The 17,451-nt window shown below is 45.8% G+C and overlaps 1 protein-coding gene across 1 annotated transcript; it reads right to left on the reverse strand.

Annotated features, from left to right (window-relative positions):
- Positions 1-9,694: 9,694 nt before the first annotated feature.
- Positions 9,695-11,061, reverse strand: LOC147967519 (uncharacterized). The gene is made up of 3 exons (XM_087522484.1): positions 10,957-11,061; positions 10,394-10,858; positions 9,695-10,048 (listed from the first exon to the last, which is right to left on the reverse strand). Exons 1-3 carry the CDS (start codon positions 11,059-11,061, stop codon positions 9,785-9,787), a joined length of 834 nt encoding a protein of 277 aa, XP_087378610.1. The 3' UTR covers positions 9,695-9,784.
- Between the last annotated feature and the right edge of the window lie 6,390 nt (positions 11,062-17,451).

Raw genomic sequence — 17,451 nt, forward strand, 5'->3', positions numbered from 1 at the left:
AAATTGCCAATTGGCTGCACCAGATGCATGTATGCATCGTTTGAAACGTAACAACTACCAGAGCTTCCACGAGGAGGCAGGATCTATGGATTAGTAGTTGAAGCTACATCGCATCTGTACGAATATTGAACCTTTTTTTCGACGTACATCGGATCCTTATGGTAGCAGCATTTGCTCACGTTTTCACTACCATATCTCAGTTAACCGAAGATCATGCAGTTGCCCGCTCGAAGTGTGTCACCAGTTCAGAGCACCCACCCATGCGAACTGGAGAAAGATGAGTGGCGCAGCTCCCACTGCCAACTGGCCATCATGGTTATCATCCTGAGCGCACATGTCGTAGACTAAGGATGCCTTTCACTGGCCAACGTGCCTTACTACAGACATAAAATGGACAGGTCGGATTGGCTTTAGGCGAACAGATCGCAGGTCGGCAAGTCGATGCACCGTATCAATCCTGAAATAAGCAGCGTATCAATCTGCAGACCACTAGTAGCTAACTAACAGAAATAAGCATTCCGTCTTGGTCATTCTACATGACGCCAAGTTTTTGTATAGCAAATTATGGTAAAAGTCTGAGCCAGAATATATTTGAAGTGCTGCAATATTCATCTAAGTAATATTACTATGTATTCTAACATGGTTTTCCACGAGCTTTGCTGTCTTGGCAACCTAATTGCTAAGCTAGTTTCAATCAACGTACCCTTCCACCATTATCAACTTAATCCACTTTATTTGAGTTGAAATCGTCTATAACCTGTCTGCCTCATGAACCTAATAGCGAGAAGCGAGTACATACCTCCTCCACCAATATCACTAGCTAGAGGAATTTCGTCATCCCACTTTCTGTCCTCGTTTGCTCCACATCTCATTTATTGCTCGTAGACACGACAAGTGTCATTAAGTTTCCAACTATATACCTTTTCCTATATCCGTAATTTGCAGGATAGGGCATCAAATTCTTAACTGGTTTGTGCACATCCGTGTTGGAGCTGCTCCTCAGCTTCTCTTCTCCTTCCTCACACTGCCTCGCACTGCTCACAAGAACACAAGTGTTTGGGTCAGCTGCCTCACGCAGCCTGACGTTTTCTCATTACCAAGGAAAAATGACTAACACCTCCTTAAGTAGCACACAGCACTACCTATGTAGCCACCGCTCTCGGCAACTAATCCTACAAACCCATGGATGCCCTACCCTAACACACGTACTAAATGACCTTATGTTACTCCTGGAACCTCTCCAGCAGACCAGGAGCCATGACTTGGCCTCAAACGCACACTGTATGCAGCTAACTAACTCACATGCATGCAAACTAACTCAACCTATTCACTCGGCTAACACATGTGCAGACGTTGGCTCCACGACCCTTTCACACAGGTTGTCATGCTCCACTTCCTCCTTTCACACAGGTTGTCACGCTCCACTTCCTCGTACGATGTCGCTTCACATGACGTTGTTGCATCGCACAACACCATGGCATCACACCTTGAACACCGGCCGCGTCGCACGACCAGCTCAGCATCTCGCCTCTTGTATGACACAACGTTAACCTTCACCTGCCTACGACTCCCTCGGCAATCTAAGTCACATGCATGCCGGAAACAAACTGAATATGCAGATACAAATCAAGATTAAAGCTTACATTTCCCCACCTAAACTTTATTCTTCAATCTCAGTTGCCGTGGACGAGAACATTGCAGCATCGATGATCACCGCCCACCATCTTTTTATGGAAGGCGTCGTCGCGGCATCGATAACCACACCATCTTGCCGCACGCAGCAACCACCTCCTGACATTGATGATGCCTGCCCATCTCCACGTTGTTATAGCGCCCCATCTTACAGATGGCATCAGACCAGCCGGGAGAACGCTGCTGAACAGCTTCACACTATCATGACAACTTCACACCGCCGTATCTCCCAACGGCCTCACACCGTTGTCTTATTATGGCAGGTTCATAGCGCCAACTCCATCTTGTGGCATGGCACTGCCACCGGCCGCTAGCGGCATCACCCCACCAACAATCCGTACCATATGTCCTATTACCAAAAGCATGCTCCTGCTTTGGCACTCATTTAATCCCCGTTACCTAATAATGAGAGATGTCATGTGAGTGTATAACACACAAACTTAAATCCATGTGTATGTCATATATTTTTCGACAAAGAGAAGATATTAATATCGCAAAGATACCAATTACACCCGGCCTCTATACCAACAAGATGTCCAAAGATATCAAGAATACACACAGCCAAAAAAGAAAATAAAAATAATAGAAGAAAAAAGACCCCACCATGGTGATTAATCACTAGCATCAACAACACTCTAACTACCACTGAAGACAACACCCGAATTACAAAAGAGGTTCTCCAAAAGAAACGCCTCCAAGAAGAAAACAATGCGCAAGCGTTGTCGTTGCCCGATCGCAGATCTTGGATTTTCACCAAAAAGTCTGAGTTCACCCAAAAACAATGCCTTCAACAAGGTCATTGCCAGGTACAAGCAATAAAGACCAAACCTTGGGTAACATGCATGAGATCAGTGTATCATTATATTAAAAACACCCCATGCATGCCACACTAATGCCCTTATGTTTTCACCCTAGGAATCGAGACTCGTTACGCAAGGTGCACCACCAAAAATGCAGTCCTTCATTGCTGCCACCCCCGCTCGACGAGGCCGCTATTACAAGTCACCACACACTTGCCACACAGTCTTGATCGCATCCAATACACCCTTCCCTATGTTTCCTCTGACATGACATACAACAATAAATTCATAAGTGATATATCTGGCATTTACCTGCTCTGCTTCTCGATTACTCACATATATAGGCATGAGAGGAGTTTGAAAGGTTCCAGCCGAGTATTGTTCCTAGGAACACACTTTTCTTTAGGGATGCTGATATGTTCGAATTTGATAGAGTGCCCCCATGGTATCATTAAGCTCCTTCATTGAGCAAGGTGGTCTGCTTCCCTCCAAGGTTCCCTTCTTTCTGTTGCTTCTTGTTTTTCTTGTCGATTGTGTCCTTCCAGTGATTATCACCCGGGAACTCAGTGTAGTTTCATCAGTGATTATCCGCCACACTTGTCTCGCAAGAAGTGCCAAGTTGAAAATCTCCAAATCTCGGAAGCCCAGGCATTGGCCCTTCCTGGTTTGTTCATGGGCCCACCCATGTGGCCATGTTTAGGTTGTTAATGGTGTGTGTTCCCGTGGGCTAGGCCTCTAGGATTTAGACCAGGTTTTTCAAATAGCAAATTGTGTAGAAGTCTTTGTCAGAATAAATATTTAGGTGATAATATTCATTGATGATTTTTTACGTAAAGGGTGAATTTTAATTTTCATCTTTCTAATTTTGTCCTATATTCTAACATGGCTTTCCATCGGCTTGAAAATCAAGGGCACCAAATTGCCAAGATAGTTTCAACCTGTGATACCCTCTGCTACCTGGCATTCATAGAGATGGTTTTGTGAAGTCATGAGCTAAAGCTGCTACTAAACTAATACAAGGATTCCTGTTGTAATAGGTCAATTCATGAGGATGCAACAACTTCAACTAATCTATTGAGATGTTCAATAATGTCCTTAAGACCATGAATCCATCCGGTGTGGAGAACTAACAAAGTAAGGCGTAAAATCCTAATTTATTTTGAGATGTTTAGAAAAATGAGTTCTGTGTGTATGGGCATCACCTGCGGAGCTAGGATTCTAAATTGAGGTGTACCGAACAAAGGGGGTGGGGGGGTGGTGGGGAGGGGGGGGGGGGGGGGGGGGGAGGGGGTCCACAAGCCAGGTATGTATGTTCGAGCTGTTGAACAGAAGTTGTCGCTCGCTCTGAAACTCATCGGTCGATCGGCCTGATGGGCTTTAACGTGCCAGGCCACCTGCATAGATAGTGTACTTGTGGGGGAAATATAAGAGGGAGTTAGATGATAGGAGACTGCCTGTACTGCTTGGCTAAAAGGAACTAAATTTTCACATTATTACAGCTAGCTACCTACACATACATGTATATACCAATGCACTAGCTAGTTTTTTTTTGTTTTGGCAAAAATAATGGATGTACAGATAAACACCCATGTACCTACTTGGCTCCGCCCATGATGGGCATGGAGTATAGGGTTAGTGTTTTGATCCCACCAGCAGGATTTAATTGTAGAAAAGAAACACTACCACTGCAGACGAAATTTTAAAAAGAAATCAACCGGGTTTGATTTCTTTACTAAGAAAACATAATGTCTTGTAATCTTTTTGCAATTTTTTTTTAAAAAAGAGAAAGACCCCCGGCCTCTGCATCTGGGCGATGCATGCAGTCACTTTATTAATTATTCTCAAAAGACCTTACAAAGAAATACAACAGTAAGTCTGAAGGCACCGTCGAGGCAACATCTGTCGCTACTCCTATCCATTTGATGAAGGGATGCTGATAGTCCGGACCTAATACCAAACAGACCTCGCAGCCAAGCCTAACATCTAAGACCTGAGACCCCAACCAAGCCACTTGCCGGGTATGGGGCACACACCGGTCCGGCGCGCTCTCAGAGGCCGCCGCCGCCAACTGCCACCATTCCATCTTCAGAACTGTACTGACTCATCAACCTTGCCCGATTTATCTGCCGTCGACGTCACCACGACGCCAGACAACGCCACCACCCTGCGCTCGTCCATCAACACACGCCCAGCAGCGAGACCCCGCTGCTCCATGCCGCTACGACCCACCGCTCTCGACGTGTCAGATGCAACGCCGCTCCTCCTTCGCGATCACCACCTGCTACCATTGGTCCCATCCCCTCCACATGTAGATCCTCTGCACTCCCAACCGAGCCCCAATGCCCATGACGACACCTCCAGGAAGGTCACGACACGAAAAGCGCTGCTGCCGTCAAATCCGAAAAGGATTGAAGGTTTTCACCCGGCCGGGGATCGGGGTGGATAGATTGGGCCCTCAGTTGCGCTTTCATGAAGGAAAGCGGCGCCCATGGGCGTCGCCGCCGCCGGGCCGGCCAGACTGGCCAGGGTTTCCCCCGGACCCAAAGTACACCACCAGGGCTCACCACCACCGGAGCCTGCAGCCGCAAACCACCGGAACGACAACAGAGGCAGCAGGAGAAAGGGGAACCTCCAGATCTGACGCAACGGAGAACCGCGCCATGGCCGGACTCCACCAGCGACCCGCCACCCGCGCGGCTAAGTACGTTGGCCAGCGTCGCCTGCAGACGTCGCTAGCCGACGGACGCCGCCGCCTCGCCGATAGGGCCGCCGCCCAAGGATCCGCAGGCCACCGATGCGATACTCCGGCCCGCAGGCCGACGGGATCGATCCGGGCGCCGAGATCCCTGCCGCCACCTTCGCCGGCGCCTGCGCGGGCTTTGCCGGCCGCCGTCTCCGGCGGCGGCGAGGGACGGAAGGGGGATGAGGGGAGGCGGGCGGCAAAAGATAGGATCGCCCCCGAGTCGCCAGGGGGCGACGCAAGGGCCGCGTCGGTTCTTGCAATCATCGTCCATTGCCTCATGTCAGGCGCTTCTTCTGATTGATGGGACCCGCTTGTCAGCGCATGGGGACACGGGTACCATGAAGCTGGATGCGCAGCTTGACGCTGTACACTCGGCGATGAAACGGCTTGGCTTCAGTGATGCCGATGTGAGTTTTCGGCATGGCCCAAAACACGGACTTCGTGTGTGCGATACCTCCGAGTTCATCACAAGCCTGCTCCACCAAAAGGGCTAAGTTAAGGGCCTGTTTGGGACTACTCTGCTTCACAAAAATCGGTTTCGTTTCACTAAATTCACTTTGGATCAGTTTCATCTAAAAGTTGTAGTACTACCAAAGAGAATGTTTGGCTGCCATCTAGCTCCTGCTTCAAGAATGAGAAATTTGATGGAAATGATCTATTTGATTGGTTGAGGGGAAAGAGACGAATGGGTATCCACTTACTGATGGCAGTGGTGGGTAATTTCCACCTAACTCCGGCTTCTAGAGTTTTTTGGAGCACCCCCTAAGGCCTTGTTTGGTGGAGGAAGTTTGGGGAGGTTTGGAGGGGAATATCCTCGCAGGGTTCAAAAATCCCCAGAAATCCTTGTCAGCCCATTTGATACGTAGGGATTGAGCAGGCCAATCCTCTTCGATCCCCACGAATCCCCCTCAATCCATGTGGTACAGAAAACCCCCAAGGCACCCAAGGAACTGGACGCTTGCTATGCTGCTGCTGTTGTAGGAGGTTTAACCAAATAGAGGGATTTATGAGGGGAAGGGGTTAGTGGGGAATTGAGGGTATTGGGTGGAAGAGAGGGATTAACCAAATCCTCTCAGATCCCCCTCCACTCCGGGGCTGCAAAAACCCCCCTGTGAAACGAGGCCTAAAGAGCTTCATAAAAACTAGGAGTTGTACCTCATATTCTAGTTTTTTTGCGGAGAGGCATATCATGGAGGTATCCTGTTTGACTTGTGTTTTCTGAAGCGAAGCTGAATTTTTAGGAGCAGAATAGTCCCAAACAGGCTCTAAATACTGATGGTTCCTTAATTTGTCCAGGCTACGGCTGTGTGGCTCGGTTCCAGTCCTGAGAACACTGTTGAACTTTGCAAGTCTTGGAGTAGCTATGCTACATTCGTGATACAAGTTATTTCCTGCAAAACAATAACGGTCCGAGTGGAAAGGCCCAGGTGAGCACAACGATCCATTGTTCCAGCGTGGAACTCGACGTAGCTGCAGGCGACAGACGGTGGTGCGATCAGGAACCTCACTGACGATGAGCTAAAGGAAGTAGTCCTCCTCGGCCGCCTCCGCCAGCGGAATATCGTCCAGTTCCTTAATTTTTTTTCTGAAAAGGGAAATACATTAATATCAAGCAGATATCAATTACACCAAGACTCTACATCAATAAGATGCCTAAAAACATTCAGGATGCACACAGCCAAAAAAAAGAGAAAAAAAAATCCCGCCACGGTGATCAATCACCCGTGGTAATAGCATTGTAACCATCACCAAAGACAACACCCAGACTGCAAAGAAGGTTCTCCAAAAGCAACGCCTCCAGAAAGGAAACAATGTGCAAGAGTTGTCGTTGCCCGATCAAAGATCTTAGGTTTTCACCCGGAAGAAATACCGCGTTCCCAAAACAATGCCTTTAACAAGACCACTGCCAGGCTCAACCAATAAAAGCCAGTTCCTCAACTACATACACAACGTCGCTGATGTCATGGTATTGTACGACTTCGCGCCCAATGGCTGCCCGTGGGAGGCGCTGCATGGCAGGCCGCTAGAGGCACGGACGATGCTGGTGGACTGGGTGTCCGTCCTGTACGATGCGGCTGCCGGTGTCGTGAAGGGGGGTCGACGACTGGGAGGTGGTAGTGGGCACACGGAGTGTCTGTGAGAATGCTTAACGTCTTGCCTGTGAACCATTTTTTTTACCCCGTGGCCGTAGAACAATAGTTCAAATACAAGTTTTAGGGTGGTTGGGCTTTTTTAGAACCGCTCGTTGATGTCGATCTAACGGCAGACAAATACGAAGTACTGGGTAGTACTCCGATGAAAGTACGCAAAAGTACTAAAACGAGTGGGGCCGGTACTCGTGACAAGGTGGGGACGCGTTTTAATCTAGGGGCAGTTTAGTCCTAGGAAAATTTGCACGCGCCGCCCCTCTCGTCAAATGCATAACCGCCGCCATGGTGCTACACATTCCACAATTACTCATCGGCGGCCATCTCCTCCCTCTCCTCCAAGTCCACCGCAGTCATCTCCTCCTTCCTGCCGCTGCAACTTCGCTCCACTCAGGTAACCCCCCCCCCCCCACCCACCCCCACCCCCTCTTCCACGGCAAATTTGACGAAGAAGGAGAGGGCAAAGCTTTCCCCCCCGCCCGCGCAACCGATTCAGAAGATCGAGATCCTCCTCTGGGCGATGGAGCAGGCCAATTCGTCCAACGAGTGGACCAGGCGGAGGTGGTGGACGTTCAGATCTAGGGTAGAGCATCCACTGGATCAGGAACCCACCGTGCACGAGGTGCCGTTGCAGATTGTGCAGCCTCCAACCGAGTCACCGGAGACTCCGAAGCGCAAGATGAGGAGGACAGTGGTCGCGACCACGCTTCCCCGCCGTTCTCCACGCTTGCCTCGCCGCTCTCCTCGTCTGAACGGCGGCGGTAGCTATGTTTAGAGTAAGCTTCCCCACTCCTCATCTTCCTACTGCTCGTGCTTACATCGTGGTGATACTGATCGTAATAGCTCAGAAAGGGAATGCTATATGGCATTTTAATTTCAATGAATTGCATGAACATTCAAGTACATGGATTTGGAGGATGGATTATGATGTATGTGAACCCTAGGCATCATATGAACCCTAGGAAAAATTAGTAATGTTCTAGTGGTAGACACTGAAATATTTCGGTACACACCGGTAGGCACTGAAATATTTCGGAACTGCCCTAGGCAAAATTTGTAATGTTGTAGTGGTGGACACTGAAATATTTCGGTACACACCGGTAGGCAGTAAAATATTTCGGTACTGCCCTAGGAAAAATTTGTAATGTTGTAGTGGTAGACACTGAAATATTTCGGTACACACCGGTAGGCACTGAAATATTTCGTTACTACAATTTCAGTACACACCGATGCACACTGAATTATTTCACTACTGCAGTTTCAGTACACACCGGTACACACTGAAATATTTCAGTACTGCAAATTCTATACAAAGTTGGCATTTTGTCATTTATGTGTGAATTAATCCATGCATCATATGGCCTAACTTTGTACATGAGTTTGGGTCAATTTCATGTCTATTTATTGTTAAAATTATTGTCATGCCATGAAACACAAGACAAGTCACTGACCCAAGCTTGCAAAGATGCTATATCAATGTTGCTGATATGAATATGCATGTTTTCACCAAGTCTTGTGTCTGAATTAAAACTGAGCATTTTTTCTTGATGGTATCCATGGATCTAGAACTTCTATGAATTTGCTCATGTTGGATGTTTTGTACTCCATCATTTGTACTAGCATTCCGTGCGATTAGATGCCATGACAAGACCCCTGGCATATTTATTTTCTTGCCTCCAACATCACATGTGTGTTTTGCAGGAAAAAACCTGGAGTTCACCAGGCTGGCTGAAGTTGTGAGGCTGGGAGGCTGATGGTGCTGCTACTGGCTGATCCTTCTTCTTTCAGTTTTTGTTCGTCATTTCTCAAGCCGTTGGACCAGGGCTACTTCCCTATGTGTTGTTAATGTATTAAGTAGTTCCTTCGAAATTGTAGTATTAGTTAGTTTGAATGTGGAAGTACCTTAATTTTTAGGAACGAAATGTTGCTATGTATGACCAAGGGTTTCATACTTTAATCTTTGGATAATTAATTATGTGAACTGTTGGATGTGGCGCATAACGAAACGCCTCTACCATTGATACTAGTTCAACATGTCGGTCCAATTAGAGACCAGCCACTACCATATAGAACAGTTAGCATTTCATACTACAACCTGGCACGTACAGAACATCACAAAGTGGAAGCACATCCCTAAGCACCTTGCATTGTACAAGATCTTAGAGACAAACCTCTACCATATATAACAGTTATCATGTCACACTACAGCCTATAAAACATCACACAGTGGAATAATCATAGCTAGTAGAGCATTAGTTATCAATTAATAATAGTTGCAATCCATCACAAGCAATAGTACCTAGATATGAGTAGATATAGGTACGGTAATACATGACAAGTACTCGCAAACAAGAGCTAACATAACAAGTTCATTTCACATTGATACATGGCCCACCCCAGTTCTAAATGAGGTGGATGGTGATCATCATCCTCAAGTCATGGCGACGGGTGTTCGCAACAGTGAGTAGGATGGCCTGTCCTACCCGAAGATTCTTGGCACGAAGGAACTTCTTCCACCCTGCCCTGCTCAAGACAGTGCGATCGTCCGTGTCCACTGCATAGGCACAGCTGGTGATGGAGCCCGTTTTGGTAAGGCGTAGTCCAGCAGCCATGCCTTCTTCGTCCGGGTCGATGCCACAGCTATCAAGTAACCTCTTAGGTAATTTTTGAAAACAGTTGACATGATATATGATCATGTCACGTGCAATTATCAACAAAGCATACACTTCAAGACACATATATCATTGGATTCAACACTGAGCATATATATCATCACATCACTACACTATACGCCAAGCATCAAATTACTACAGTAATTAGGCATATCATTAGATTACTGCGTACACTAAGCATATCATCGCATATTACTACACTACATGCATGTCATAAAATTCTTCACTAAATGAATTCTAAACTAGGCCTCTCATCACAGTACTACAACATGCATATCATATGAACTACTACACTAACTAAGCATGCATATCATGTAATTACCACACTAAGTAACATACCATGATATGTCGTTTAACATTCGTCCTTGTGAGGCGGGTCACGAATGGCTTCCCTAGGTAGTCTTCACGTAGCGGAAGCATGTCCCAGAGGCCGCCGATTTCCTCGTCGCCCAGTCTGAGTCCTTGGGCATACAGGTATTCAACAAGTGGGTTCTCATCATCATCTGAATCGTCATCATCTGAATCAGCACCATCTTCCTCCTCATGAACTTCATCCTCACTATCCGGAATCAAATTTAGATAGATAACAGAAATCCTAGGCCTATCTCTTCTCAAGGAGAAGCTGATCAATTCACCCCCACTAAGATGCATGCGGGCGATGAAACGATCCCAATCATCTCCTCCTATCTGGGTTATCTTTCGCCCCTTCTCGACCTGCATAGTGTATGGGCCCCCAAGAGCGTCGAAGGTCACGGTGTCTGCGACGAGCTCATTGAATGCCAATCTCACATTGCATGGTACGATCTGTGTAAGATAAAAACAAATAACAGACACAATACATTAGTGGAAATAGCAAAAAAACAAAAAGAATGTAATGTCAGAAGGTTCATATAAATTGTTACCGCTGCAAAAACAAAAGAAGGCTGGAAGTAGATGCCGAACAGCGTGGCAGTAGAAAGGCTGGTCCGGCACCGTGAGTTGAAGCGTCCACATTGTGCTTCCTCCATTCTACACAGAACATGTTGAACTCTAAGTTGAATTGTACATAGTACAATACAAAGGTCATACATATAATAAATCATAGTGATAACCTATACTGGCAATGGCCAATCAATCTATTTTCTATCATCTACGTAATAAAGCAATGCCAATGACAATGGCAATGCCCGTCTCATCTAAACCTGGGAATAGTTCGGCATCCAAACTAAAACCAGTCCAATCCACGGCACACATCAAAACCAAACCAATCCAGATATTTTCATTTAGAATCTAGACCAAACCGAACTATACATGCTCGTCATCCAACCCAGTCCAAACCGTTTTCAACTTTTGGATTGAATCCAAAGGTTCAAACCGTGGACAAAGCCATATGCGAGGGCATGTCATGAATCTAGATCAGACATGGCGTCAAAGCTCGAGAGAGCCGACGAGCTCCGGCCGGCAACAGCGGCTCTTGGATTTGAAGCAGTAGTAGGTGGTAGTGGTGGCTCAAACTAATTGATTGATTTGGTCTCAAACCATAGAAACCAAATCAATATCCAATCCAAAAACTACGTTTCAGTCCAAACCAATCGGCTCAGATCCGCCTCCGTAGGGAGACGCGGTTGGGGAAGGGAAGAAGAGGGGAGATCTCACGTACTTGCCGGAGTTGGCGGCGGCGGCGGCGCTGGTCAAGAAGGGGAGAAAGAAAGATGTGGAGTGGTCGAGATGGGGAGAAAGAAAAATGTGGTACATGTGGTGGCTCGGTTGTGTGGATGATAAGGGGACCCACTTGTGAGACCGATAGAAATTGATGGCAAACCGCAGGAGGTGCACGACCGCGTGCACGACCGCCACGTCCCCACGTGGAATGGGGACGACCGGGTGGGTGTGTCAAGTCAAATCGGCACCCGCGGCTTCTCGGTAACTCCAAGACGCAGGAGCAGTGCATTTCTTCCCCAAATCGGGTAGAAAACCCTCGTCCTCTCCCCACCCTCTCTTCCTTCCTCACCACCTCACCACCCTCTCCTCCTTCCTCACCACCTCCTCCCTTCCTACGCCTCCCTCCTCCTGTCTTCGACCGATGATGAAGCGCGGACGTGAAGAAGCGGTGGACGAGCCGGAGGCAACCATCGGAGCAGAGCAGTCTGCTGCCGTGGCTGCAGCTGTAGGTGGAGCGGCAGAGTCCGCTGTAGCGGCGGAAGCTGCCGGTGCAGCGACCGTTGTGCCTGCTCCCGCTGCCATCGCAGCCGTCGAGGCACCCATCGGCGAGCACAAGGTCGGGGAAGATCTGGAGGAGGAGGAGATGAGAAGGCGTAAGCGCAAGGTGCATGACGAAATCGAAGAGCTCTTCGAGGAGAATGCCATAAAGGAGTTCGACGTAGATTGCAGGAAGGGCAGCGACTTCGACGAGGATGCCATCGACGAGCTATCTGAGGTAGTACTCTGTTTTTTGCTCTGTTTTTTTCATGACATTGGGGTTTTTCTTGTTAACTAGATGAGCATCAAGTTCACTTGGGCGTGCTAGTTCTACGTATGTAGGATTGTAGGGATCTAGCATAGATCTTCATGTTGGATGTGGATTTTTAAATCTGATTCACATTCTGATTCCAGCAGATACTCTGGTTTTTTTTCATGGCATTGGGGTTTGTCTTGTTAACTAGATGAGCATAAGTTTCACAAGGGATACATTAATGAAAGAAGTGGGGTAATGAACCCAAATACAAGAAAATGTTCATGGCAGAGATACATTAATGAAAAAAGTGGGTTAAACAATGGATATATGGCAGGATTCTCCATTGGCTTCCCAAGGATAGTGACAAAATGCTGCAGTTCCTGATTCATTTTAGTTTATGTAGATGAATTAATTTGCACACATGTTCATAGATGATTAGTTTGCACACATGTTCATAGATGATCCATTTGCAAATTCTATACATATTTCCATTTTGCAAAGGAAGTGATCGCTCCCTTAATAATTATGGGCTTACAGTACATATCCACTGGATACCAAAAAATCAAAACATTTCATCTAGCCAATTTTCCACATTATGTTATCTAGATGATCACAGCCACATCTCTCATCAATATGAGCAGTGAGACACCCCATAGCTCCTTTACCAATTTCCTTCTGAAACTTATCAGGGTCTAACAATGTTGGAGAAGCAGTATTGCTGCTGTCAGAAAGAATAATGGTTTCTTCATTCCAGTAGATAGAACAAACCCCCCTTGTGTGAAACATGGAGGAATATAATGAAGCCATTTTTCTGATTCCAATAAGAATTACACCTGTAACAAGTATCAAATATCATTAAACCAAGCCACTTCATGAAGTCTTTCATGTGTTAATTATGTACTACTTGTGCACTAATCTATAAATGCAACTATTCCACCGTCCATATTTATGCATGTCAATTTCTTTGGCTCAATTATGTATGTGCACATACGCCTTGTTTTTAGCAAATAGATAGTTGTCATGTTACACATGTGTACTTTTAAAACATTGTAATTAAAGTCAATGTACTATAATAGATTAGCTGAGTTCTTCTATGTGTACTAATTCAGTAATTCACAGGAGGATGACGACGACGTGGACTACAACATGGACAGCAGGAACAGCAAGAGCCGGTACACCCTGAGGCATCTGATTGCCGGGAAGATCAAGTACCGTTTCTTTGGCAAGATTGCGTGCCCTTTCTGTTGCAAGGTGATCGGTGGCGGCATAGATGGCATGATCCAGCATGCCTTCAGCACTGGCAATGGACATGGTAAGAAGCATAAAGCCAGTACTCTGGCTAAACATGCTGCCTACGCACGCTTCCTCGAGATTGTCAAAGTCAATGAGCCCTACAACATGCATTGAAGAAGGGAGAGAAGTGATGTGCTGCTAGAGTGCTGCTGCTGCCCCAGGACCGTCGTGTCCTGTTATGTTATCTATGTTTGTTTGTTGTTGGAGTCTAAAACTGATGTCCTATGGTGTGTCTGAACCTATGCTGAGCGGTGGTTGATCTGCCGTTTATGTTAAGAGTTTGCTGCTACTCTGGTTTAGTGTTCCTAGTTGTTAATACTATTTTGATGATGCATGTTTAAGCCTTGTACAATGCTACATGCTTAGGGTGGTGCTTAGAAAAATAAACAGGGTTTTTCTGAAGCATCGGTGCCTATTTCTACAGGAGAGACGCCTAGTTATGCGTCTACCCTATACAAATAAGCACATGTGCTTAAGAAAAGCCTGGTTTATTTCTATAAGCAACCCCCCTAAGCACCTTGCATTGTACAAGGCCTTAGCAACTCAAGTATCGTACGGTGGGCTATGTTATGTTTGCTGTGTTATTCTGCCGTACGGTGATGCATGCTAGGAACTCTAATAATATGACTATGGTAGTTATAGCTTGGCATGACTATGTTTAGTGTATAACTCAGCATGTTCCTGCCATATCTATGAGCAGTTACAAATGAACTGTGCATTAATTTTTGACAAAATTAAAGCATGCAAATGATTGCCGATTCCACCTATTGCCAAATCAAGCTTTGTACTGATGATGCATTAGATATTGCAATAAGTAGAGGATGCTCATGATTGCCAAAAGTACCTATTTCCACTTTCTGATAAGAACTAAACGTGTATCAAATGATGGTAAAAGTAGAGCATAAGCATGAGAATGTATCAATGCATTAGATATTGCAATAAGTAGAGGATGCTCATGATTGCCAAAAGTACCTATTTCCACTTTCTGATAAGAACTAAACGTGTATCAAATGATGCTAAAAGTTGAGCATGAGCATGAGAATGTATCAATGCATTAGATATTGCAATAAGTAGAGGATGCTCATGATTGCCAAAAGTACCTATTTCCACTTTCTGATAAGAACTAAACGTGTATCAAATGATGCTAGAAGTAGAGCATGAGCATGAGCATGTATCAATTGATGATCAATTGATGCTACCTATTTGTGTTTGAATGGGATCAATAAAGTTGGTGCTGGTTTATGCTCTCTGCGTGACCGTGATGGTAACAAAGACACTTGGTTGGCTATGGTCTTGCTGTCAAATTTAAGTTTCAGTTCTTTAAGACTCTTTGTTTTTGCTGCTTGCTCGGGATCGACTAGTTTTCTCGGGCGTCCACGTGATCTCTTCCTTTTGGGGGAGTTGGGTGCACCATTTTTGGGGGAGTTGGGTGCACCGGTATCCTTCTGGGAGTTGGATGTGTCAGGTTCGTTGGAACCATCAGGATTGTTGACTAATTGTACGTCCTCTTCTGAAACATCAGGTAGAACTGCTTGCTGGGCATCGTACACCTCCTTCTGTATAAGAGAGAGTGCTGCGTTAGTTCTAATCATGAGACTTATGAAATAAATGATATATTCTTCATGTAGTGCTAACCGTTATGGGGAACTTATATGATTTGAGACGAAGCGCATTGCAATTTGAATGCAGTAAGGCTGTACATATTTTCCACCTGAAAATATCTATCCTTGCCTATATTGGATAACCGACACTGACGTCAGCATAGCTTTCAAGCTAAACAAAGTACAAATTTAAATTCGGCATTCAATTACCTGGTTAAAAATATCGGTCATTTCATCCCCGTTCCATGACAACATGTACTGCAATGTCCAAACCGCACAGGAAGTCCTGCGATGTTTAGTTAAAGATCAGTAATCTTATTCGTGTACGCAAATAATAATTTATGATGCCATGCGTACCCATCGGTTTGTTGTGGTATGTTCTCATAGCGTTTTTTGGTCCATTCAGCAAAATTGATGTTCTTCAGCAAAATTGATGTTCTTAGCTGGTGATATCAACCCTTTCTTGACAACTTCGTCAATGCAGAACTGAATCGAGTCCACCTAGGGTACGACGAGTTATACATAGGGTTGCGGTACTTTGGGAGCTCATGTTCCATGCGGATCAAAAGAGGCAGCAAGAGAACACTTACAAGAGAATCTTCCTTGGTCTTGTCGCAATGATAATTCATGGAGTTCAGAGTCTGAATTTTACATGTTACATGCATCTAGTTTATGACTATGTCTTTTTTGATTTCTTCCTAATACAATTCCTATGGTTTTCTACAGGAAGTGAGAATCCAAGAAATGGAGGGTCTTGCTAGAGAGTTGGCAGAGAAAGACCAAGAACAACTTAAGTTGTATGGTTACATTGATGTTAAAGAGAAAAAGATTGAAGCACATGGGTCGTCGCCAAGCCCGACGCAATCTCCAACGACGCAACGCAAGAGATCACTAAATTTTGGCAGTGCAGAAGACAATATGGAGTAGGCTCAACTGTTTTTCAACCAGTTTAAGCTTCAAACCAGGATTATTTTATTGCAAACAAACATTTTTTCTGTTTCACACTATGTTCGCAATTATGGTACAATTTATTCATGAGACATTGAACAACAATGCATGTGTTTTATGATCAATCATACAGTTGTTTCTGAGTTGTTTTTGAGATGGCATTGCATCTAAAGAAGTTTCCATCTATAAAACTTGGCACACAGTCGCATCGGAATCGTGTATCACGCGAGAGGCGTGCGTCGCACGGGAGCGCGTCGCACGCGAGCTTGTTTTCGGGTAGAAATCATAACATAGTTCAGATAGATAAAGTTCACGTCCGCCACCCGCGCATGCAAACCCACGTCGCCGCCATTCCCATGCATGCATGCCTCAGGCGCAGACAACGAGATGGCCCAACGGTCCATCCAGCGACCCATCGGGTGAGGTTGGCGTGGGACGGCCCATCCGAATTAGGCCCAAGCGAGCGTCGCACCGGGCACATCCCAGGGGTGCAGGGAGTTTAGTCCCACCTCGCCAAGCGAGCGGAGCTAGCACCGGTTTATATAGCGGGCTGAGCTTTCCCTCTCAAGTTCCTTTCTAAAGCGGGCAGCACATTGCCTAACCGTCTCCGTCCCTGTCCTGTGGGCCTACTTGCTACATGTTATCACAATCTGACGGGCCTCTGCATCCTGGCCCAGTAAATGATTGGGTTACTAGTCATATGCAGGCTGTTGAATTGTGAACTTTAAGCGGCAAGTAGGCGGGCTTTTTTTGTCATATTTCATTTTTTTTGCATTTGTCACCATTATTTCCATTGCAGCCAGTCCATCATGCTGCATTTTGCACTACTAGGAAAAAGGCTATAGATGGAATGGACACTAATGGCGCACCTGTCATGTGGTGCGCCACTACTATATAGCAGTAGCATCACATCACAACCATAAGTGTTCTGCACCAGCATCATAACAATCACATAACTACATAAAAAAAAGCAAACTTGTTCATCATTACAAAAGCAAACTTGTTCAACTTAACAAAAGCAAACTTGTTCATCATTACAAAAGCAAAGTTGTTCAACATAACAAAAGCAAACTTGTTCAACCACATAACTACAAACTGAGACACATAATACAACAAACAAC

The sequence above is a fragment of the Triticum urartu genome, chromosome 5A (assembly GCF_056163025.1).
Source record: "Triticum urartu cultivar PI428250 chromosome 5A, HENAU_Tu73, whole genome shotgun sequence".
NCBI lineage: Eukaryota > Viridiplantae > Streptophyta > Magnoliopsida > Poales > Poaceae > Triticum > Triticum urartu.